General features: G+C 44.9%; 1 protein-coding gene across 2 annotated transcripts in view; it reads right to left on the bottom strand.

The window, feature by feature from the left end:
• Nucleotides 1-24,270, bottom strand: part of PITPNC1 (phosphatidylinositol transfer protein cytoplasmic 1) — a 260,135-nt gene that overhangs the window by 15,895 nt on the left and 219,970 nt on the right. For both annotated transcript variants that reach the window (XM_047708109.1, XM_047708110.1), the window contains exons 7-8: nt 8,621-8,776; nt 4,086-4,149 (exon numbers count right to left, since the gene is read on the bottom strand). In XM_047708109.1, coding sequence (XP_047564065.1) covers nt 4,086-4,149; nt 8,621-8,776 — 220 coding nt within the window. The remainder of the gene's footprint in view (nt 1-4,085; nt 4,150-8,620; nt 8,777-24,270) is intronic.

The raw sequence follows: 24,270 nt of genomic DNA, 5'->3' as shown, positions 1-24,270 counted from the left end.
TAGGCCTGCTCTAGGGACTCTAGAATAATTTCTAAGCCACTTTCATGAGGGACTTTCATCTATACCCGCCAGAACTAGCCCCTATACTTTTTTTTGGAAGGGTCTGGATTTCAAAGACATTCATGAGGTTCCACTCAATCACAGCCTCCCTCTGGCAATCCTTTGTTCCTCTCTCAAAATACTGTCAGATTTGTGAAGCAAAACTATGCTTTTGTGAAGCTGGGCTGCCTATTTTTATCTGCCCCCTTATCACCCCATCTTCTGAAATGTGTTGTTTCTTCTCTGATTAGTGTTCCAGTCATGCAGGAGAGACCCAAGGCTCATGGATAAAGACCAATCAAGGCTTTGGGGAAAAGGAAAAAAAAAAAAAAAAGGCAAAAAACCTCAACTTCTCCAACAATGGACATGGTTATACTTTATAAGGAACATGAGCAGAATAAAATTTGTTTAGGGAATTAGTTATGTGACAGCCATATGCTCAAACTCAGAAATGCCACAAATTAATCCTTGGGTAAGAGAAGATCAACCACCATCTACAATGCCCCCCCTCCCCCCCTCCTCCTTCTTAATTAAGCACTGGAGGTGGCTAGCTTAATTAGGGAGAAAGACTTCCAAGGGTGCCTCTAAGCATGGTGTAGGTTGTATACCAAACAAACACACAGCCAAGATGTCACTGGGACTAAAATTCAGCCCTAAGCCAAGAGCACAGCCTGAATCTGCCCGGAGGGATGTCTTCCTGATTCTGACGGGGCACCAGGGCTTACCAGTTGGCCCAGAAGACATCTACCATTCTTTAATCTGTCTGGACTGAATTTATTCAAGTGTCCCTACAATCTAATCTGATTTAAAGTTGTTCTTAAACTTTAGCCAGAATCATCTGGAGGGCTTGTCAAAACACATTGTTAAAACACACACATTGGGGGGCGCCTGGGTGACTCAGTGGGTTAAAGCCTCTGCCTTCAGCTCAGGTCATGGTCCCAGGGTCCTGGGATTGAGCCCCGAATCAGGCTCTCTGCTCATCGAGGAGCCTGCTTCCCCACCCCCCTCTCTCTCTGTCAAATAAATAAAATCTTAAAAAAAACACAAAAAACACATTGGTAGGCTAGAACCCCAGAGTTCCTGATTCAGTAGGTTTGGAGCAGAGCCTGGGAATTTCAATTTCTAACAAGTACCCAAGTGGAAGCGGATGTTACTGGCCTGGGGACCTCACTTTGCACCAGCGCTGTAAGGTACAGGCAAAGGTTTTTGTTTTGTTTTTGTTTTTTAACTTTGGATCTTTCCCATGTTTACTGATGCGAGAGCCTCACTGAGCCCATACAGACCAAAGAAAAATACGCCACTTCAGGTAGGCAGAACTGTAGGCGAACAGTGACACACCCATTTCCCTGAAAGGCCCCCAGTCCCTCACATGACCTCCAATAAGGGGCTGAGAAGGCAGTCTGTGGGCAGGTTATTTCCATCCATTTGATTGACTGAGTGTCTGCATCTGTATAAGGAAGGAGCCCCCTGTTTCCCTGGCAAGCAGCTCAGCTGGGGGCAAGGAGGCTAGTAATTTACATGAATTGATGGCATGGTTCTTAGACCCCTTGCTCAGTGAAAAGGCTGCTTGTTTCGGTTGAAGCTAAGATTGTGTACACAGTGGGGGGAGTGGAGACCTTCTCTGGGGAATACAGGGCTCCCCCATGATCTAGATCCACTAAACCACACGCGATTTTTCTGCACTCAGATACAGAAAGGCTTTTTGTCGATAGCCTCCTTGAGTTGTTAATGTGTCCACCTAAGCCATCCTGAGTAAATAGGTAGCTCTCCTCTGAGAGCTCTTCAGGACCGGAGGCCTCTATTTTCCTCTGATGCATTAGTCTAGCTTTGGGCCCCTGTAATAGTCTGAGGATCCCCCTCCCACCGCCCCGCCACCCTGGATTAAAGTCTTTAAGTCTCTTCATTGCTCCTGGTGTAAAAGAAAAGAGTCGGTCTCCATTTTCTGTACCGAGATGTTCACTTACTGGATACCCACCCACATTTTTTTTTTTTTTTTTTTTGTCTATACCCTGCCTCTGCTCAAACCCTCTTTTCTGATCAACAGGCCTGCAGTGTTTTGTCCTCTTCATCAGGAACCAGCAACCCTCTCTGATGCTGCCTTTTCTGGAAGGTCCTCTATGGCATTCTGGCACTACTGAGAAATCTATCCAAGTGCCCCATCTCTTGGCCCCTGAAAACCCCATTCATTTGCCAATTTATGCTTTGAATATCCTTTTGATATTCCCTTAGTGTTGGTGGCAAGGACACCAATGAGCTTAGAGGAGCCCAGGCTGGGAGAGACCAGCAGTTCTTAAGGGTTTTTCTATCTCTGCTCCCTTTCTAAAAATCTGAGGAAAGTTCCCCCCCCCAGGGAAAAACAAACAAACAAACAAACAAACAAAAACAACCAAAAAGCTTTGTTTCATAATCAGGGGAAGTCATCACAGCAGACTCTCCCTCTACCTGCCTCACAGAGACAACCACAGATAGGTCTCAGGGACATGTCCTGTGAGCAGCGTCCTGCGGGGGTGAGGGGCGGGGGGGCGGTGGCATGGGTAAGAAAGAGCAAATGATGACCTTTCAAAAGAAATCTCTTCTAGAGGTCTGCCTTTGGACAAACCCAGAAACACACATGTGCTCTTCAGAAGATACGGATCTGGGAAAAATGCAAAAGCAAAACAAAACAGAAACAACTCTCCAGAACCACATCTTTTCAAGGTGGCCCAGAAACAGCTAACAACATCCTTTACCCGTTCAGTTCAATGTAGCTTTTCACTTTAAAGGGGATGCCTTCTGCTAAGAAGAGGGAGGGATTGGTGGAACAGGGATAGAAAAGCACCAAAACGCAGTCTAGGTTACCCTCAGAACAAATTCAGTGTGACTTAGGAAGAGGCTGAGGAGGAGGGCATTTCATTAGATGATCAGATCTAACCCAAGTCACCAACTGGGTGTGTTTGTTTCTATTTATAGTCAAGGACACTAGCCTTTTACGACTGATTCTGGGCATGCGGAAGATTCGTGTGGACTAAACAACAGTACCCAGGATCTGGAAAGGGTGGTCCATCCATCAAGGGATGAAGCAATCCTGATTTTCATTTACCGGGAATGTGCAGAACTTGTTTCATTCCTCCCAAAACCATGAAAAAAAGAAAGGAAGGAAGGAAGGAAAGGGGAAGGAAAGGGAAAAGTAAAGGAAAAGGAAAGGAAGGAAGAGAGAGAGAGAGAGAGAAAAGTCACAATAGTCTCCATTAGGATGAAGGGGCACCTATGCCACTGCCTTTGAATTCTTTCAGAATCCTTATGTTTTTGGCAAGGGAGTGTTTCAAGTGTTCTCTGAATCAAACGACTGCTTTTACTTGATGCAATGGTTCAGAGAGTTTTGATCTTGAATCAAAGTTTGGGATAAATCAGGATGGGTTTGAAATCCATCCAAAAGAGAATTATGGAGCCCTGTGTTATGAAGTATGTCAGCATCAAACATACAGGGGTTCTATGTATTAGCCAATAACTAAGTACGGTTGGCCCTTGAACAATGGGAGCGTTAGGGTGGCAACACACACCCTCTTCCCCACCAGATTGAAAATCCATCCCCCAAAACTGAACTCCTAATAGCGTCCTGTTGTCCTTCAAGCCTTACTGATAACATAAGCCACAGATTAACACATATTTTGTATGTTCTATGCAATCAGTTCTATATTATTACAACAAAGTAAGCTAGAGAAAAGAAAATGTTATTAAGAAGATCACAAGAGGAAAAAAAAAAGAAAATCATAAGGGAAACACATTTATGGTACTATACTTACTGAAAAAAAATCTGCACATGAGTGGATTCACACAGCTCAACCCCGTGTTGTTCAAGGGTCAGCTTTATCGAGGTTATTCTAGACCAAGCTTCTATGATTACATTCTGCGCCGTTATGTGCCACGGACAGTGCTATTTCCACTTCAGGGGGCAACAGTCCTGCCTTTGTTGTCTTTCTAGGTAACATATGAAGCCAGATAGACTGCAGCCCAAATCAACAGGTTATGAGGTTATTCTGGAAGTTATTTTGGGGAAGTTGACTTACCATACCACTCATCAACCCATGCAAAAGCCTGTCTATGTCCAATCAGCAGAATATCCCGGACCACCTACGAAAGTAAAAGAAGGACGTTGAAATAATCCCATGTTTGATTAAAACTACCAGGAAAATAGATTGTTCCCAATTCTAGGAATCCTGACAATTACACATTTCCCCATCCCTCTGTCCATGTGATAGCAAATACAGTCTCACATACACAGATCATGGGCTTGCTCACGTGCCCAGCCTTTCTGAGGCTACATGTGCTGTAAAATAATCTCTTCATCTTAACTGAAAGTTGGACTAGGAGTGTATACACACTACGGACAACAGGTTGGCAGCACACGGCAATGACCAGAATGAATCTCTAGGCTAATCACCTTGAGTTTTCCTCTTCGTTCATCTTTTTAAAAAAATTTATTTATTTGAGGGGCACCTGGGTGGCTCAGTGAGTTAAAGCCTCTGCCTTCAGCTCAGGTCATGATCCCAGGGTCCTGGAATCGAGCCCCACATCAGGCTCTCTGCTCAGCAGGGAGCCAACTTCTCCTCTCTCCCTGCCTGCCTCTCTGCCTACTTGTGATCTGTCTGTCAAATAAATAAATAAAATCTTAAAAAAAAATTTTTATTTATTTGAGAGAGAGAGCGCACGAACAGGAGGAGGGGCAGAGGGAGAGGGAGAAGAAATACGCTTCCCACTGAGCAGGGAGCCCAATGCAGGACTCGATCCCAGGACCCCCCGGATCATGACCTGAGCCGAAGGCAGACACTTAACCGACTGAGCCACTCAAGTGCCCCTCTTCATTTATTTATTTATTTATTTATTCCTCCTCATTTATTTATACCTGAAATAGGTTCAATTTCAATAGGTGTCTCTCACTGGCACTAAGAGATCATGAATGTTGGAAATCAAGAATGCTTTTTTGGGTAGCAAGTGACTTCGCAGCGAAGGGTACTTATTCTTCTCTGAAAAAATATCTTAAATATTGCTCCAATTTTTTATTTTCATATTTGAAGGTGTGGAATACAAGATAAGTAAACACCTTTTTGGATGTGATTTTAATGTAGTGGAAGAGGGGGAAAAGGCAGTGTAATCAACTGTTATTGACAGAGATAAAATAAAGAGACCTTGACTAGAATAGAACATAATGGGAATGACAAGCCTGGCTAGAGACAAAAGGAATAAAATTGTTTCTTATGGTGACACATAGTTTGTGCGTGTCTACATGTGTGTGTAGCGCTGTTCATGTGCTTTAATTTTATGGTATTCTTGGTGTCCTCTATAAATATGCTGTTTTATGTTTCTTGGATACTCACGCGCTCCCTTCAACATTCCTTTCTTCCTGCCAAACAAATCCAGCAATTGTCAAAAACCTCTCATGAAAGGTTCAGGCACGTTTCAATAAATGAAAGATTTTAATCTGGTGAATTTGCAGAAGCAAAGGAAGCATTTATAATGATGTGTTTATTTCTCCGAGCCTCTGGATATCTAGTGAAGCTTTTAGGATGTGGAAGGAGGAAATATGTCATGAAAATAAGAAACAACATGAAACCGTACCCACTTGAGTGCTGACTGTGTCAAATTCATGGAAATGAAAAGAACAGCATTGGGGCATCAGTAAAATATACCCTATTACATTAAGCACAACACAGCTGTCTGCTGGAAACGAGAATTCAATAATGTGCTAATGGTTCGCTTTCGAACATTTTTTTCCCCCCTTAACTGTGAATAGATTCTTAAAAAACAAAGGTGTTCAGAGAAAGGCATCCCTGGTGCTTTAAAACCATGCAAATACTAGCCTCAAATACTCATTAGCAACTCGTGTGCCTGAGCAGGTGTGTTCTGGGGCGTTGGTAACACTTCCTTATATTTGGAAATGGGCGATAGGAAGGCCTTTTCCTAGAGCAGAATTCCTACAGGTATTTTAAAGAAACAGAATCTCAAAAGTAGCCAAGTCAGCTGCGAGGAAAGAAACACAGTGAGCCCTACGGCAATCCAAACAGGCTTTATGAAAGGCGGATACGCTAAGTACACTATATGCGGTCTAGTAAGAGAGCATTTTGGGTTAAAAAATAAGGGGAGGGGGAGTGGGGCATCTGGGTGGCTCAGCTGGTTAAGCATCTGACTTTTAGTTTTGGCTCAGGCCATGATCTCAGGGTCATGGGATCAAGCCCTGTGGCAGGCTCTATGCTCAGTGTGGAATCTGCTTGGGATTCTCTCTCCCTCTGTGCCTCCCCTCCTTCTCTCTCTCTCTCTCTCTCAAATAAACAAATAAAATCTTAAAAAAAAAATACAGGGGGTGGGGGAGATGTTACAGGAAGTTGAAGAAGACACAGCTGAAGGCAGACCCAGAGCTGAAGCTGGAAGATATTTACTCTGGGATCATCCTTCTGCTTAATAACTTGGGACACAGCAGGGAAACAAGTGGCCTCCCCAAACTTGATCTCCATGTGTTTCACTCTGTTCCTGCTTCTGGCTGGGCAGAGTGGGCTCTGGAGTGCAGCAAAAGAGCAGATCAACATACTTCTCTGTTTAAGAAAACACCAAAGTTGGGGCGCCTGGGTGGCTCAGTGGATTAAGCCTCTGCCTTCAGCTCAGGTCATGGTCTCAGGGTCCTGGGATCGAGCCCCGCATCAGGCTCCTTGCTCAGTGGGGAGCCTGCTTCCCTCCTCTCTCTCTGCCTGCCTCTCTGCCTACTTGTGATCTCTCTCTCTCTGTGTCAAATAAATAAATAAAATCTTAAAAAAAAAAAAGAAAACACCAAAGCGGGGCACCTGGCTGGCTCAGTGGGTTAAAGCCTCTGCCTTTGGCTCAGGTCATGAGCTGAGGGTCCTGGGATTGAGCCCCATATCGGGCTCTCTGCTCAGCAGGGAGCCTGCCCCCTCCCACCTGCCTCTCTGCCTACTGGTGATCTCTGTCTGTCAAATAAATAAATAAAAAAAAAAAAAAGAAAAGAAAGAAAGAAAACACCAAAGCTCTCAAATATGTTCTCGAGTTTGCTATTATCATGAACCCAAGTTCCATCTATTCCTTGGACCTCAAAACGTTATACATTTTATTGCCAACTGGTCTCCAATCTCAGTAGACAAATGCATCTGAGTAACACAAAGCTCAGTGCATTACGGCTAAATTCCAGGGCCCCCAAAAGAATTTCAGAAAGCTATTCTTTATCAGTTTTTAAGTGGAAAAATAAACAGATATCCAGCCTATCTGGAATGTAGAGACAACTCAGGGAGTATTTATTTTTATGAAAATAGGAGGCGTTACAAAGGGCAGTGCTCAACATTGCATTTTCCATTTGTTTACATGAGGGTAAGAGTCATGTCCAAAGCTCCTAATAAACTTAAATCATAACCAAGTCTTGTTCCTGTGACAAAATGGACATGTTTAGCTAAAGTGGGTATACATTTGAAATCTGTGTTTTGAGATTTTTTTTTTAAAGATTTTATTTATTTATTTGATAGAGACATCACAAGCAGGCAGGCAGAGAGAGAGGTGGAAGCAGGCTCCCCGCTGAGCAGAGAGCCCTATGCAGGGCTCGATCCCAGGCCCCTGAGATCATGACCTGAGCCCAAGGCAGAGGCTTAACCCACTGAGCCACCCAGGCACCCAAGGTAACAGAATTATTAAATGACCAGAAATACTGAGGTGCACTATCTAAAGGACCACTGGGATTTCTTGGGGTGTCTTGCCTTAAGTGGCTATATTTGCAGGATCTTTTTTTTTTTTTTTTTTTTTTAAGAGAGAGAGAGAGAGGAAGCACATAAGCACATGACTGGGGAAGGAGAGGCAGGCAGAGGAAGAGAGAGAATCTTAAGCAGGCTCATGCCCAGCATGGAGCCTGATGTGGGGCTTGATCTCACAGCCCCAAGATCATGACCTGAGCTGAAATCCAGAATCAGATGCTTAACTGACTGAGCCCCCAGGTGCCCCTATATTTACAGGATCTTTTTTTTTTTTTTTTTAAGATTTTATTTATTTATCTGACAGACAGAGATCACAAGTAGGCAGAGAGGCAGGCAGAGAGAGGAGGAAGCAGGCTCCATGCTGAGCAGAGAGCCCGATGCAGGGCTTGATCCCAGGACCTAGGGATCATGACCTGAGCCGAAGGCAGAGGCTTTAACCCACTGAGCCACCCAGGCACCCCTTACAAGATCTTTTGAGTGAGAATTATCTTGGCGGCCAAACACACACATCAGCCCTGTGCCTCTGCCTGGAACCCAAGTACCAGAGTACGAAGTACAAGTACTTCTGCCTGCAACTAGATTAGCCTGATGCCAAAGGATAGAAGTATTTAGTACTGAAAACCCAACTTCCTGGATCTACTCATCCAACATACATGGAGGTCACAGAATCAGAAATGAAGTGCAAAGTATCAAATTAAACCCGTATATAAAGTGGATTTTCACAAAAACAGCGTTTTCTAGATGTAGTGATGTCGTGTTGGCTCAGCACAGGGCATGTGTTGGGCATCGTGTACTCCAGCTTACAGTAAAGGCAGTCACTGTGTCCACAGCCCAGGAACCACCATTTACTCACTTACCTTGTGTACAAATTGTTCCACTCGGGTCTGAAGCCCCCAGACCTCGAACTTCACGGTCACCAGTTTGTAGGAACACATGATGGGTTGATGACTATCTCTCCAGCCTTCCCTTAATTGTCCCCGTCCTGTCTTCTCGGACTTGAAATGCTTGGGATCCTGCGGGGAAAAAAAATCAAAGAAATGAACATAAAAGTTTAACCATCATTTAGAGGAAATGTGTAGAATAGGCAAATCCATACAGATAGCAAGATTAGTGGCTACCAGGGGTGGAGTGACTACTAATGGATAAAAGGGTTCCTGTTGGGGCGATGAAAATATCCTGGAATTAGATAGTGGTGGAAGCTGTATCACTTTTGTGAATGTACTAAAAAACCCTGAATTATACACTTAATTAAAAGGGTGAATTATATACATCTCAATCAGAAAGGGACTTGCAATGTAAAGAAAGGCCAACATGATAGCTCGCCTAGTCACGTGTCAAAAACGTGACCTATTTATTTTTTAAAAGATTTTATTTTACTTTTTTATTATTATTGTTTTTTAAAAGATTCCACTCATCTATTTGACAGACAGACATCACAAGTAGGCAGAGAGGCAGGCAGAGAGAGAGGAGGAAGCAGGCTCCCTGCCGAGCAGAGAGCCCGATGTGGGGCTTGATCCCAGAACCCTGGGATCATGACCTGAGCCGAAGGCAGAGGCTTTAACCCACTGAGCCACCCAGGTGCCCCAGAAACATTTTTTTTTTCACAGTCCAACCCGTTCCTGGGTGTGTAAATTGTTTCAACAACTTTGGACAATTGCTCAGCACTATCTATGACTGTCTACAGAGCTTAGCATGTGCCTATCTGTGACCTGACAATTCACTTTCTGTGTGAAATAGATACCTCTGACCACCAAAGGGTGTACTAGAACATTCACAACAGCTTTAAACATAACAGGCAAAACTGGAAATAGCTCAAGTGTTCATCAACAGGAAAACAGGCAAATTGTGGGTTATTCCCCCAATGGAGTACCACACAGCAATGAAAAAGAGCAAAGTGCTGATCCACACAAGACTGCCTATGATGCTCACAGACAGTACGCTGAGCAAAAGTAGCCAGACACAGCAGTGTACAGAGCATGATTCCAACTAAAGCTCAAGGTTCTCTATGGCGTTTAAAGTTGGAATAACAGTAGTAACCTTTTGGAAGGGAGGGTAGATATGAAGAAACACAAGGGAAATGTCTAGGCTGACTGTCGATCTGGATGACTATATGTAAAAGTCCACTGAGCTCTAGGGGCACCTGGCTGGCTCATTCGGTAGAGCGTGTGACTCTTGGTGTCAGGGATGTGAGTTCAAGCCCCATGCTGGGTACAGAGTTTACTTGAAAGTAAAATAAAAATGAAAGTAAAAAAAAGTTCACGGAGTTTTATTTATTTTTTAAAATTTTAGAGATTTTATTTATTTATTTGTCAGAGAGAGAGAGAGAGAGAGAGAGAGAGAGCACAAGCAGGGGGAGCAGCAGGAAGAGCAGGCAGAGCAGGCAGAGGGAGAAGCAGGCTCCTTGCCGAGCAAGTAGCCCGACACAGGGCTTGATCCCAGGACCTTGTGATCATGACCTGAGCTTAAGGCAGATGCTCAGCAGACTCAGCCACTCAGACAACCCACTTCACTGAGTTTTAGACATAAGATTTGTGTTATATTATTCTTAAAAAATGAAATAAGGTTAAAATTTTTTGAACATTTAACCATTTAAGATTTTTTTCAATGACTGCCGTGTGGACAGCTACTGTGCTACCTTTCTAGCATCTCTTCTGGACCACTATCCCAAAGCCACAACCTTTCCCTTGTGCCTTACAAAGCTCCTGCATCCCCATGCTCCAAAGTTCTAGAACCTTCTAGACAAGTGTTAGTTCTTCCTGAAATTTCTTCTCCCCAGCCAACTCCTCCATTTTGACTGACTCTTCTTTTCTCTCTTTAAAACTTCTTAAGACTTGATCCATGCTCTAGCACAGATGAACTTCAAAAAACATTATGCTGGGGGCGCCTGGGTGGCTCAGTGGGTTAAGCCTCTGCCTTCGGCTCGGGTCTTTATCCCAGGGTCCTGGGATGGAGCCCTGAGTCGGGTTCTCTGCTCAGCGGGGAGCCTGCTTCCTCCTCTCTCTCTGCCTGCCTCTCTGCCTACTTGTGCTCTCGGTCTGTCAAATAAATAAATAAAATCTTTAAAGGAAAAAAAAAAAAAACATTATGCTGAGTGAAAGAAGCCAGTCACCAAAAGCCACATTCTAGAATTCCATTTATATAAAATATCCAGAGTAGACCTGTCTACGGAGAAAGAAAGTAGAGTAGTGGCCCAAGGCTGGGGAGTAGGATGGTAAGCGAAATGACTGCTATGGAAACAGAGGTTCTCGTGGGGGTGATGAAAATACTCTAAAATTAGATATAAAGTGATAGCTTACAAGTCTGTAAATATGCTAAAAACCATTGAATTTTGTACACCTTAAATGGGTAAACTCTATGTTATATAAATTATATATCACCAAAGCTGTGAGAAATACAAAAACGCAATATAAAAACACACTATGCGGGGCGCCTGGGTGGCTCAGTGGGTTAAAGCCGCTGCCTTAGGCTCAGGTCATGATCCCAGGGTCCTGGAATGGAGCCCCGCATCGGGCTCTCTGCTCAGCAGGGAGCCTGCTTCCCCCTCTCTCTCTGCCTGCTTCTCTGCCTACTTGTGATCTCTGTCAAATAAATTTAAAAAAAAATCTTAAAAAAACAACAACACAATATGCGACACCTTGGTAAGACTTTTCAGGGTGCACACTGGATTTGCGCTGGCTGACATGCCTGCGTAAAATAGTATTGTAACAGTCATTATCCTAAGCACGTTTACTGAGTGCACAATGCGGGCACAGTCGAGAACCAGGTATTACATTATGCTCTCCCTTGACCTGGTTTCTTCGCCCTGAGGGGTGTGGGAGGGCAGCCACTGTGTGTGTGTGTGCGTGCACACGCACAGGTGTGTGCACATGCGCGGCCTGGAAGGTATGGTCTATGTGTGGTCATAGAGCACTTCCTTCCACTCAGAATGAACTCTGCTCTACTTCAATGATTTCCATTCCCTGACCTTCCCCTGGGGTCCCTCATTTGCAGTGGCTGCAGTAGAAGACATTGGACCTGGGGGTAGAAAGGACCAGAGTGAGACAAATAGATAATTAATGGAATACCAAATTGACAGAAGAGATTCTGAAAGACAAGAAGGAAAAGAGAATGCATCCTAGGTATCCCATGGGAATAAATGCTCTGTGAAGGGAGGGGCTGGCAATTTGAGTATGGGTAGCATTTTCAAATCTTTGGTACCAATGTTGTCATGCTGTATTTTTAGCACCTGAACCAACCCAGAAAGTGCCACTGACATTGCACGCACAGGTTTGGAAAGATTATGTTAATGTAATAACATGATACATGAAAAAGGCACCAGCACAGGGTCTGGCTCATGGCAAGTGCTCGGGTGATGTTGACTATTGTACTTTGTAAGACAGTCACAGAAGCATCTGAGTTAACACAAGCAATCCTGCAGCCCGGGGCAGAGACGCTATTATCTTTCCAAAGCACTCTGGAGTGGCTGGTAAAAGATTAGACAGTTCAAGGCCATGGGACTAATTCCTGCCTACCCCATGTTCCTATAACCTATAATGCCATTGGGAGTAAAAAGAGAAGACCAATAATAAATCAAGAAGTATCACCAGGGAGACCAATAAATCAAGAAGTATCACCAGGGAGACTACAGTAGAAAATCTCCAAGGACGGTCTCCATCATTTCCCTTCCTTCCTGCACCAGTATGCTGTTCCTCTCACCCAGAGGTAGAGGCAGTCTCCCCTCACTTCAAACCTAACGTGACCTAGAACTTGCTTTGACCAATTGCAAATGGCAGAAAAGATACTGTGTCAGTCCAGGCCTCTACAGGAAGCTAGAAACCAGAAGCGGGACACAATGTAAAAAGTCTGGTTTGATTACCCTGAGACCGCCATGTTGGGAGGAAGCCCACGCTAGCCTTGGGGAGAGGTGCTCACCCACCCCAGCTGAGAAGCCAGGCATGTAAGTGAACAGGTCAAACCTGATATTTTCAGTCCAAACATATGCCACGAGGAACAGAAGATCTGCCCGGCTAAGCCTAGTTGGAAGTTGCAGAATTGTGAGAAGTAATGCCCCGTCATTGTTTAAGCCGCTCAATTCTGGAGTGGATGGTTCCTTAGCAAGAGATCACAAACTAGATGCATCATGTGGATTACAGAACAGGTGCAAACACTGGGTTCACCACGGATGAAAAGAATGAATTCTGCTTTGTCTTTTCACAGAACACACCAGAGGTTCATATAATAAACCACATGCCTGAAAGCCCCAAAGGAGGAAATTCAGAGCTGCCAAGTGGTTCATGGGAGTTAAAATGTAGGGGCTGGAGCTAAACAGGGAAGGTTGGTTTCTTTCCCCATCTGCTTACTGACTTTCCAACAAAAGGCAAATGAGGAGACCAATCCCCAGCACATGAACAGTAATGATCTTGAGCCTCAAAAGACATGGCCTCCATGCTTTGGCCGGCTAGAATACGGATGGGCAAACCCTTGAGATCCTGAGAGGTGATCGTCTTTCTGAGTTGGCGAGTAGATAAACAAAGGACCATTCTAGAGCCAGCAAGCAGAGGAAAGCAGGAGGGCGAAACTCCTGGTAACCCAGACGTGTAGCAGACAAAGGAGCCGACAAACAGCAAGGGGCCAGGCACAGACGGTGGAGAAAAGAAGTAAAACCACGGTCTGAGCTGCCTTCATGCCTCTGGGGGCCTGTGCAGGGGTGTGAGAGAGGCCTGAAGATGGGAGGCCCCTGGGCCATCTAGCTGCACCCCACCCCAATTCATGGACGAGCCTCAGTTTGGCACCTATTCCAGAATCTTCATATCCATTCCAGGTTCAGAGTTCTCAAAGAATAAAACAAGAGGGGCACCTGGGTGGCTCAGTCGTTAAGCGTCTGCCTCAGGCTCAGGTCACGATCCCAGGGTCTTGGGACTGAGCCCTACATCAGGCTCCCTGCTCGGCGGGAAGCCTGCTTCTCCCTCTCCCACTCCCCCTGCTCGTGTTCCCTCTCTCGCTGTCTCTCTCTGTGTCAAATAAATAAATAAAATCTTTAAAGATTTTATTCGTTTATTTGACACAGAGAGAGAGATCACAAGTAGGCAGAGAGAGAGGGGGAAGCAGGCTCCCTGCTGAGCAGAGAGCCCGATGCGGGGCTTGATCCCATGACACTGGGATCATGACCTGAGCCAAAGGCAGAGGTTCAATCCACTGAGCCACCCAGGCACCCCACGAATAAAAACCTTTAAAAAAGGAAAAAAAAAAAAAAACAGAAGAAAGAAAGAAAACAAGACTCTGCAATACTGAGCACTGGTGGCCTGCATTTCTAAACCAGTGAAGAACGATGGGGCCTCACAGCAAACATCAGCTCTGAACAAGACTGGAAAAGTCATGTCTGCACAGCAAAAACTATGCAGATGCTGAGATCTATGTGTGGGTCCTGATCACATCACAGAAGCACTAAGGTAACAGGGAGGGGACTAGAATCCTAGGCTCCCCTAATTCTAGGTTAATGTTCTTTCTACTATTTACTTTTAATCTTAAATAGCAAAGGGTGATTTTGTTACAGCCAGATGCCAAAGAAGCAATTAACAATCGGGCTTTTTATGGTAACAGTGGGTTGATTTTTTGCAAGTCTGGTGTCCTATCTACAGCTGCTGATTTCATCTAGTAAATCTTATACATGGCCTATAATTAGGGATATACTTGCAAAGAGAGGGAGGGAGGTAAGGGAGAGGATTTACCAGAGGACTCCTTTAATCAAAACTCAAGATCAGAAACGAACATCCAGCTGAATGCTTTTATGAGAAGATGAAAAAAAAAAAAAATCAAACCACTGGGTCTTAACTGAAATATTCTGGTCACTACAAACCTTTCTCCCTGTCCCCTTCTATCCTTCCCCACTCATACCCCTAACCCCCTCCCCCCATATCCATTCCACTTGAAATCATTTTCTTCAACTCTCATTTTTCTCGCTTGAGTTTGGGAACATAAATGTCTAAATGGCCGCATTCACACATCAGCTGACCTTTCATCGGACCTTTTACATTTTTAAATACATTTGTGGTTTGTGTTTCTACAGCTTCTGTACTATTTTTGGTCCTGATTCAAACTCTGTTACATGATTTACATCATTCTTTATAAAAGACCTGGATTGTTTTTAGGTTTTAAACTTTCATTTCTCTATTTTCAAATGAAGTTGTAAACCTGCACCTTCATCTCCAATATCATGAATTCCACACCTGCCCACATTTTGCTTTTTTTTATAAGGACACCAATCCCATCAGATTAGGGCCCACTCAACCTCATTTTAACTCAATTCCTTTGGTAAAGACACTATTTCTTTTCTTTTTTTTTAAAGATTTTATTTATTTATTTGACAGAGATCACAAGTAGGCAGAGAGGCAGGCAGAGAGAGGAAGGGAAGCAGGCTCCCTGCTGAGCAGAGAGCCCAATGTGGGGCTCGATCCCAGGACCCTGGGATCATGACCTGAGCCAAAGGCAAAGGCTTTAATCCACTGAGCCACTCAGGCGCCCCAAAGACACTATTTCTAAATAAGGTTATACTCTCAGGTACTGGGGGTTGGGACTTTAACATATCTTTTGGGGGGGGGGAATGGGGGAGGGAGAGATACAATTCAACCTGTAACAGTGGGTCATCATTTTCACAAGGCAAATCTTACAGGGTCCCTGGTAACCAATTCTTTTGTAGCCTGCACACACACTGAGTCACCAAGCACTGGACCTCACCCTGGCTGCCGGTGGACCCACTGGGTGATGAAATCTCTTGCCTCCAGGCTGCCCCATGGATAGCTCCCAGAGCCCAGAAGCTGGCTGGAGGATTCTAGATTCATCTATAATGACAGCTCTGGCTCCAGACCACCCCCCCTCCCCCGCAACCACTCCCGCCCAGGCTTGGCAGATGGCAAACTGGACCCTTGTAGTTAGTTAAAACCCATCTGCATGGAGGGAAGTGAGCGGGTGCCAGGGCTGTCTCGCAGTCCAGGCAGACCAAACCAGTGAAGGGAAGGGAAGGGAAGGGAAGGGAAGGGAAGGGAAGGGAAGGGAAGGGAAGGAAAAATTCTTCCTCTACCTTTCAAGGTCTTCCAGCTGGACTAAGAATTAAATTTAGATAAGATGGATGTGTTAACCTAACAGAAGAAAAAATTCCCAAATTTTATTATCCATGCACAGAGGGCCAATAATGATACTGAGACCTGGAAATGGACAAGGTCGGTTGTTTTCATACTTTTTAGACGAAGAGACAATAAACCTATAAGGAATTGACATGACAAGGAAAACTTCACTTTGGGAGCTTCTGTGAGGAAGGCATTCTAAACAGAATTTGGGCTGGAGTAGTAAACTGGTAAAAATGGAACTGGAGGGGGCACCTGGGTGGCTCAGTCGCTAAGCATCTGCCTTTGGCTAAGGTCATCATTCCAGGGTCCTGGGATCAAGCCCCACATGGGGCTCTCTGCTCGGCAGGAAGCCTGCTTCTCCCTCTCCCACTCTCCCTGCTTGTGTGTGCTCGCTCTCTCTCACTGTCTCTCTCTCTGTCAAATAAATAAATAAAATCTTGGAAAAAAAAAGTGTGTGTGGGGGGTACCAGGGTTGTTTATAGACGCTTCTGCACCCTGAATTTCTCATCTCTGGTGATAAGGATGTTTCTCTATCTCCCGATACAGGGTGGGGACCTTTCACAAGGGAGATTTATTTCTGGCTTTCAGGAGGACAGAGGAGGATCTGAGTGTTCTCCTTTTTTTTTTTTAAGATTTTGTTTTTTTAAGTAATCTAAGTAAACTAAGCCAACCATGTGCCCCAGAGCGATCTTCTTGCACAGCTAACCTCTTAAGTAACTTTTTTTCCCACTTCAATGAATTTTAATTTAAATTCAATTAATTAACCTGTAAGGTATTATTAGTTTCAAAGGTAGAGTTTGGTGATTCATCAGTCTTATGTAACACTCAGCGCTCATTACATCACGTGTCCTCCTTAATGTCCATCCCCCAGTTATCCCGTCCTTAAGTAATTTCTATTTCAAATAATCAAAGGCCAACGTGGCCCATTTAGAACAGCCTGCCCTTGGCCCCAACATCGGCCGCCCCTTCCATGCAGGCACATTTTTTTGGGAAGGCTTCCCCTCCTCAGACCCAGTGACACATTCAGGCTTCATCCGTCTTGCACTTGGACAAAACAGAACAAAGGTGAAGTTAAGGGGCTTCTTACTCAGTGCAGCTGTGGTGAAACCATGTCCCTGCATTTGCTAGAATCAGTCTCACCCCCGGGAGGTGCACGAAGAAACCTCCAGGAGGTCTTGGCCTGGCTGGAGCTCAGTTGGCATCTCAGAGGCAATACGATTAGTCAATGTTCACCGAGACATAAAGTCTCCGTGATTAATTATTCTTTCAATCTGAACCACAAAGGACTAAATCCAACAGGGGCTTGCCCTGTTAATTGAAATTAGAAGTTTTTGATAAATGTTAAATGAAATAGGGCTAAGCAGTAACTGGCTAGAAATTGTTACATTATGTAACTATAATACTCGGTCCTAAAATAGGGATGAACTAACAACACTTATCAGATTTTTTTCCCCTGCGTTCTTGGAGTCTTCAAGACTCCAGAGGGATGTAGATATTCGCACTCCCCATCAATGAATGGCATTTCAACCAGGTAAAATTTAGCTCTGAATTTGGACCCAGATTTCCTGAACTTGAATCCTAAAAGAAATGCACATAAAAAGTATGGAGCTTTCAAAGACGCTAGTCACAACAGACCATATATTAAAGGAGCCCATTCATATGAAATATGCCAAACTGGGACATTTACAGAGAAAAAAGATTAGTGGTTTCCTACAGCTGGGGTGGGATTGAGGGTTAAAAAAAAAAAAAAAAAAAGGAGGGGAGTGATAGCCAAAGCATACAGGGTTTCTTTTTGAGGTGATGAGCATGTTCTAAATTTGAGTGCTGTGATGGTGCCCGTATCTGTGAAAACACAAAAACCCATCAAATTCTCTACTTGAAATGGGTGATTGTACGGTATGTGAACTCTTTCTTAATAAAGCTGTCGAAATAAGACAAAACAAAACTAAGAAGCTTTCAGAGTGTTGAGAACTGACCTAAAACTTTACTTAAGAGGTCAACTGGTATGCATAAGCTTAAAAAACAAAAAACAACAAAAAAAAACCCCACAACACCAAAAACAACCCAAATGCAAATTGCAGCACAGGCAGCCAATTCTTGCTTTGTTAGCAGTTAATACCTAAAATGCTATTTTTAAAGCATTTGCTCTTGGCACTAGAGTGTACCACAAACACTGAGTGATTTGTGCTATTCCTCTGCAAAGTGCCTTAAAGGAACTTGACTCGGTAAAGTGAAACTGACAGGTAGAAAGGCACAGAAAAGGGGCATGTGGAGGGGAGGAGTTTTGGGGCGTGTCCTGAGCCCTTCTCAGTTACAACTCAGTGCCAGAAAAAACCCAAAACTCTCTATTTGAAGGAGAGGCCCTAAGGATGGAAATTTTATGCATAAACCACAAAATAATTTAATAGTCCCTAGCCACGAGGGTGACCACTGTCATGCCTGTGAGGATGGAGGGAGATGATGTTAAGTCAAGAGTTCCTAGAGCTGATCAGAAGAAAGAAAAGGATGGAAGGAAAAGGAACCTATTTGCCTAATGCTTATCAGATGCTCACTGGGCACCAGAGCCTGCAGTCAAGCACTTTAGATATGCTGTCATTTAATCTTTGCATAATAAGAGACCTGTTTGAGGTGATTTAGGGTGCAGACCCCAGATAGCCTCAGGATGGAAAGGATGACAGAAAGCTCTAGCCACAGAGAGGGTGGGAATTCTTAGCTCCACCCACTGACCTCTGGGGAGGGAAAGAGCAGGGCTGGAAAAGGAACCATGAAAACTTTTGACAAGGTCTGGAGAGCTGCCAGGTGGGTGGAGGGGTGTGGCACGTCTGGGGACATTATGGAAACTTTCTCCACCCCACCCCCCACCTCGCCCTACGCATCTTCCGCTTTGCTGTTCCTGAGTTGTAGTCTTTGTAATAAACTAGGAAACACCCAGTAAAGTGTGTTCCTGAGTCCTGTGAGCCTTCCTGGCAAAATTCTCCAACCTGAGGCAGATGGTGTGGGAACTCCCCCCACCCCCCGACTTGAAGAGGTGGCCCTGGATTTGTGACTGGTGTCTAAGATGGGAGAGGTCTTATGGGACAGAGCCCTTGAACTTGTGGGGTCTGACGCTAACTCCAGGTAGTGTCAGACCTGAGGGAGTGGTTGGTCTCAGGGCAAACATCCCAGAATTCTCACAACAAACCTCAAAAGCAGGACGTGATTATCTTCATTTCCTGTGGTGCCCAAGGGAATGGCTGTGTCCTATTCCTGGATGGCCTCACCCCTATTTCTACCCCAGCTCCTGCCACTGGTTCTTTCCACAAGCCCCCTCCTTCAGAAATCTCCAGACAGGCAGTAGGCATCCATCTCTATGCTCCCCTGCAAACTTCTGGGGCCACTTTTCAGTCCTGTCCCCGCCCCAGAGGGTGGCAGAGCTGCTGGTGGTCCTGTAGGTTGGTGGCTTGGCAAAGAGTTGGCTTTTTTTTTTTTTTTTTTAGATTTTATTTATTTATTTGACAGATCACAAGTAGACAGAGAGGCAGGCAGAGCGAGAGGAGGAAGCAGGCTCCCTGCTGAGCAGAGAGCCCGATGCGGGGCTCGATCCCAGGACCCCGGGACCATGACCTGAGCCGAAGGCAGAGGCTTTAACCCACTGAGCCACCCAGGTGCCCCAAAGAGTCAGCTTTTTTGCAGATGTTCCAGTTTGTGTAATGACTTTTTTTGGAATCCACCCTTCACATGGCTTTGGGGGTAGGCAAGAATTGTACCCCTAAAATGACTCTGAGAAGTCCCCTCCCCATCTCCACATACAGACTAGGAGCCAGGGAGGGCCAGCTGGGCCCCGCTCTGTCAGCCCTGGGCAGAACCTGGCCGCGGTGATTAGCAGATGCCTGCGGAATGCGGAGTCATAGCCCCTCTGTCCCCAGCTTTGGGCCTGCCTCCCCATTCTAGAGCAATAAGAGACGGCTCCCTAAAAATCCTGTTATGTAACACTAACCTGTTCCTTTCTGCACGAACACATATGACTCGGTATTTTTAAGATCACCTAATCAAAACCGGTACGGTCACTCAAGGGCGCTCTGGAGAGCACCACGGGCTGACAGTGAGGCACCACGGACTAACAGTGAGACACCGGCTCTCCCAGCAGCCAGAGCGCCACGTTCTCCCCATGCAGGGGCCGGGGGGGGGGGGGTGGTTCAGATTTGGCTCCGTTTACAGCCTCTCAACTGGGGCTGCCTGCCGTGGATTGCTCCCACTCACTCTCCTTTTCGCAGTGCTGTTCGGACAGAGCCAATGAAGCATGAACAGCCTTGATCCATACCGAGGATGTACAGTTTGGCCCTCAGAGAGCTTGATAGATCAAAAGCTTGTAACAGACTAACAAATATTCTTGATGAGTCGCAACATGGCAACGGCGATCAGCACTGGATTAACTGTCCCTAAATCTAGCTTGCCTCTCATGTACTGTATTATTTTGGGAAACCTGGACCTCTAATGGGCTAGAGATGTTCACTCAGCCAATCAATTTGTAATCTGAAGGCACTAAAGGATTTCCATTTTTAAAGGGTAGATGTCAAACTTATTTTAGCTTTAGAACCCATTTCATTTTCCCAATTATAATATTATTGGGACTCCCAATGCATGTATAGGGCAGGTGAAAGTGACAAGTGGATCCCTACAGATGTAGAGCAACCTTTGTTGTTTGATACAATGTATTTCATTGTTTAAAGGGCCCAGAAGCACCTCTGTGGGGTTCAAGGTTCTGTGGAGCAGAGGAAGCAACAGAAAAGGCTTGGAATGAGATACCTGCGTTCAAATGTCTGCTGTAGCAACTACGCCCTGTGTCAATTTGGGTGGGTTATTTAACTCCAAGACTGTTGTGGGGATGATGATAGGACGGGAAAAGGAATGTTTCCCAAACTGGGGTTTGTGGGTGTCTCTTTGGGGGCTATGAAAATTTTTTTTTTCTTTAATGGGCTCCTGCATTACTCGGTTTAGGAAGGCCAGTTTTTTGTTTTGTTTTGTTTTGTTTTCCAGACTAGGTTTGTTTTGTCCAGTACACTCATTTCTGGAATAGCTGCAAAGAGGAAATTTTTCCCCAAACATGGGGAATGGAGTTCCAGCAGATCATTAAGCCTAGGGGGGTTAACAGAGGGACCAGAAAGACCCTTTCTCCTATTTACCCTGTCTTTCTCCAAAATTCTCCATTCAAATGATCTGTGAGACTTGGAGTTAATGAGGTACATTTAGGGAGGGAACAAATGGAGGGTTTTTCAAAGATAGACAATAGTTGTTTGTACCTCCAGCTCTACTGAAAGGAGCCAGCTTGAGGGTGGGGGGACAACCTCACTCTTTAGGGATGGACATTTTGGGATCTGAACTGAAGCTTCCTAAAACTTCTAGCAAGTTACTTAAGATTCTCTGAGCCTTGGGGTGCCTGGGTGGCTCAGGCACTTGGGTGTCCTACACTTGGTTTTGGGTTGGGTCGTGGGATTAAGCCCTGGGTTGGGCTCTGTGCTTGGCATGGAGTCTGCTTGTCCCTCTCTCTCTGCTCCATCTCCCTGTGCTCTCTCTCTTTCAAATAAATAAATAAAATCTTAAAAAAAAAAAAAAAGATTCTCTGAGCCTCAGTTTCCTTATTTATAAAATGGAGGCAATATTTATTCTATTGGATTGTCAGGATAAACTGAATAAAACAACTCAGCAATGACTTTTATTGTTCTCAAAAGTTAGTTTTTTTTTTTTTTAAAGATTTTATTTATTTAGTTGAGAGACAGTATGAGCTGAGGGGCTGCAGGAGGGGGAGAAGCAGACTCCCCGCTGAGCAAGGAGCTTGATACGGGGCTCAATCCTAGGACCCCAAGATCATGACCTGAGCCGAAGGAAGACGCCTAACCAACTGAGCCACCCAGGAGCCTCTCAAAAGTTCCTTCTTGCCTCACTCTGTCTGGGTTTCGCAATTCTGTGAATGATCTGTTGAAAGTTCTAGGACCCAAGTTAATGAGCTGGTAATTGTATGCCTTTCTCTGGACCCCTTAACAATACAAGATGGAGACAGGCAATTTAATAGCACCTATACTTTCCTGGATATTTTTGGAGCAGAAGCTGAACAGTTGTACTTGGAATCTGAATAAATAGAAGTGGAGGAGAGAATCGCTGGGTCAGGTCTTGTGTCTCAAGAGGAAGAATACAACCTCCATCATCAGACTTGAAGCCACAGATCCTTGGAGAGCAGGTCCGGAAAAGTCTTGGACAAGACTGAGCCGAAGGACCAGCTGGACACCGATCAGTCTTAGACTGGAGGAAATTAACATAGATCAGGGTCAATCTGAAGCCAGTCCCTACCTCAGAAGCAATTTAGGAAGAAGCTGAGCAAATGTATATTATAATTAACAACAATGGCTGGCAAGGAAGACGTTGATGTGACTCCCCAGGTGGTATCAGATTTCAACAGGTGGAATGAAAGTCAAAGGTGTTGACCCCTCCTCTCAGTAGGGAAGAGGCGGTCTTCCTGCTTACCTTCCTATTTCCTTTTCCCTCACAAAATTAAATAACAGTAAAATGGTATAAAAACTGGAACACAGGAAATGGAGCTCTCTTAGGCAGAGCTGCCTTACCTTGAATAACAGAGATGACAAGATTCTGCTCCTCTTGGCCATGGGGGAAACACACTGGGTCACCTGACCCCGAGGGTGGGTCATCTCTGACCAGGAGCTCCTCCCTGATATGCCAATCAAACCCAACCATTGTCCACATGGGTTATGGCATGATAAAGGTTGGGAAGCTCTGCTCTGAGGCCATTTCCCCAAGCCTGGTGCAATGACATATAGGTCCTTGGATCCTATCTTCCTGTATCTGGTTTGGTAGGTCTAGGGTAGGGTCCAGATATCTGCATTTTTTTAAAGCTGCTAAGGTGAGTCTGACCTGATTTGGGAACTCAGCTCTAAGGGCTAAGAAGTTCTTATGTTTTCATTTAATAAAACAAAAAATAGCAGAGGCCAATGTCACCGGTCGAAGTCCTGAGCAAGTTGTGGATTTAAAGCCTGTTTTCTTAAAAGTATGGAGGGAGATTCTCCATGAGATAGAACTGAAGAGCTTGGTTGCATCTGTTCACTTTTAGCTGAAACCCTTGGGCCTTTTGGCCCCTACTTCCTTCTTTTTAAAGTCTTAAACGGTATTCTTCTGAAATATACTCAGTAAGAGCCTTGGACGGTGACAGACTGCCCAAACAGCCCTGGGCACCACCTTGGGACTCTGGTGCCACAGACAGCCTGAAGTTAGCACAACAAACAGTAAATGTAACTTCTAAGTTTCTTAGAGGTGAAGTATCAGAGACACATGTAGTTCTGAATTCCGGTGACATAGTAACAGAAGAAATAACAACCCATAAAAAAAAAAAAAATCTCAGTAATAAAAATGGCTGTAGTTTCTGAAATAGCTTGCTGTACCTGCAGAGGATTCTGTGATCTTGGGCACTAGAGTCATTGGAACCAACCCTCTGTTTCCCTTCTCCATTCAGTCATGCCAACAAGTAAAAAGCAAAATGCGAACAGATTCCCAAAGTACCATTCACAACAGCCACTTTCTGAAGACGCATGGTTTCTCCTGAGCAGTCATCCCAGCAACGTATCTGCAGATCTCAATGCCAGAGCCCAAGCAAGGAGAAGGGAACATTTATTAAACGCTTACTGTGTGCCAGGGACTGTGCTAGTCATTTAAATGCCTTGCCTTTCACAGCATATCACCCCACCGCATTCCATCATCTCTCCATCCACTCATCTGAAGGAAGGAAGAGACACAAGATCCAGTAATTGGTGGCGATGCAGGGCAATGATTGTAACCACCTGGAAGGCATCATAGAGCCAAGGGCACCTTATTACCTTGGGGTCGAGTCATTTTCATACAGAAAGCATGGGTGGGATCCCCAGGCACAGGCTCTAGAGGTTACCTCTTGCACAGATCCCTCTACAACAAGCCCAGTTGTTCCTTCCTTTTATGGCTGTTTTGCTTGTGTGAGTCCTCCCTGTTGGGACATGGAGCCATTTCCCCGAGGACTTTTTCTATTGAGTCAATGATCCCATGCCACAATCAGCAGCTCCACTCCTGGCAGAGACTTAGATTCTCTGGTTTTGTCTGGCATTAGGAATTAATTTCCTCATTTTTTTAAAAATTTTATTTATTTGACAGAGAGAGATCACAAGTAGGCAGGGAGGCAGGCAGATAGAGAGGGGGAAGCAGGCTCCCTGCTGAGCAGAGAGCCCGATGCAGGGCTCGATCCCAGGACCCTGAGATCATGACCTGAGCCGAAGGCAGAGGCTTAACCCACTGAGCCACCCAGGTGCCCCTAATTTCCTCAATTTTGTTTGACCTACTTGGTCTGGCCTTTCACTACCAGATTCAGTTGGTAAGATTTGCAACTACTACGC

Source organism: Lutra lutra, chromosome 16 (assembly GCF_902655055.1).
Source record: "Lutra lutra chromosome 16, mLutLut1.2, whole genome shotgun sequence".
Classification (NCBI taxonomy): domain Eukaryota; kingdom Metazoa; phylum Chordata; class Mammalia; order Carnivora; family Mustelidae; genus Lutra; species Lutra lutra.
The sequence above is the reverse complement of the archived record's forward strand: the minus strand, read 5'-3'. Positions and strand labels throughout refer to the sequence as shown.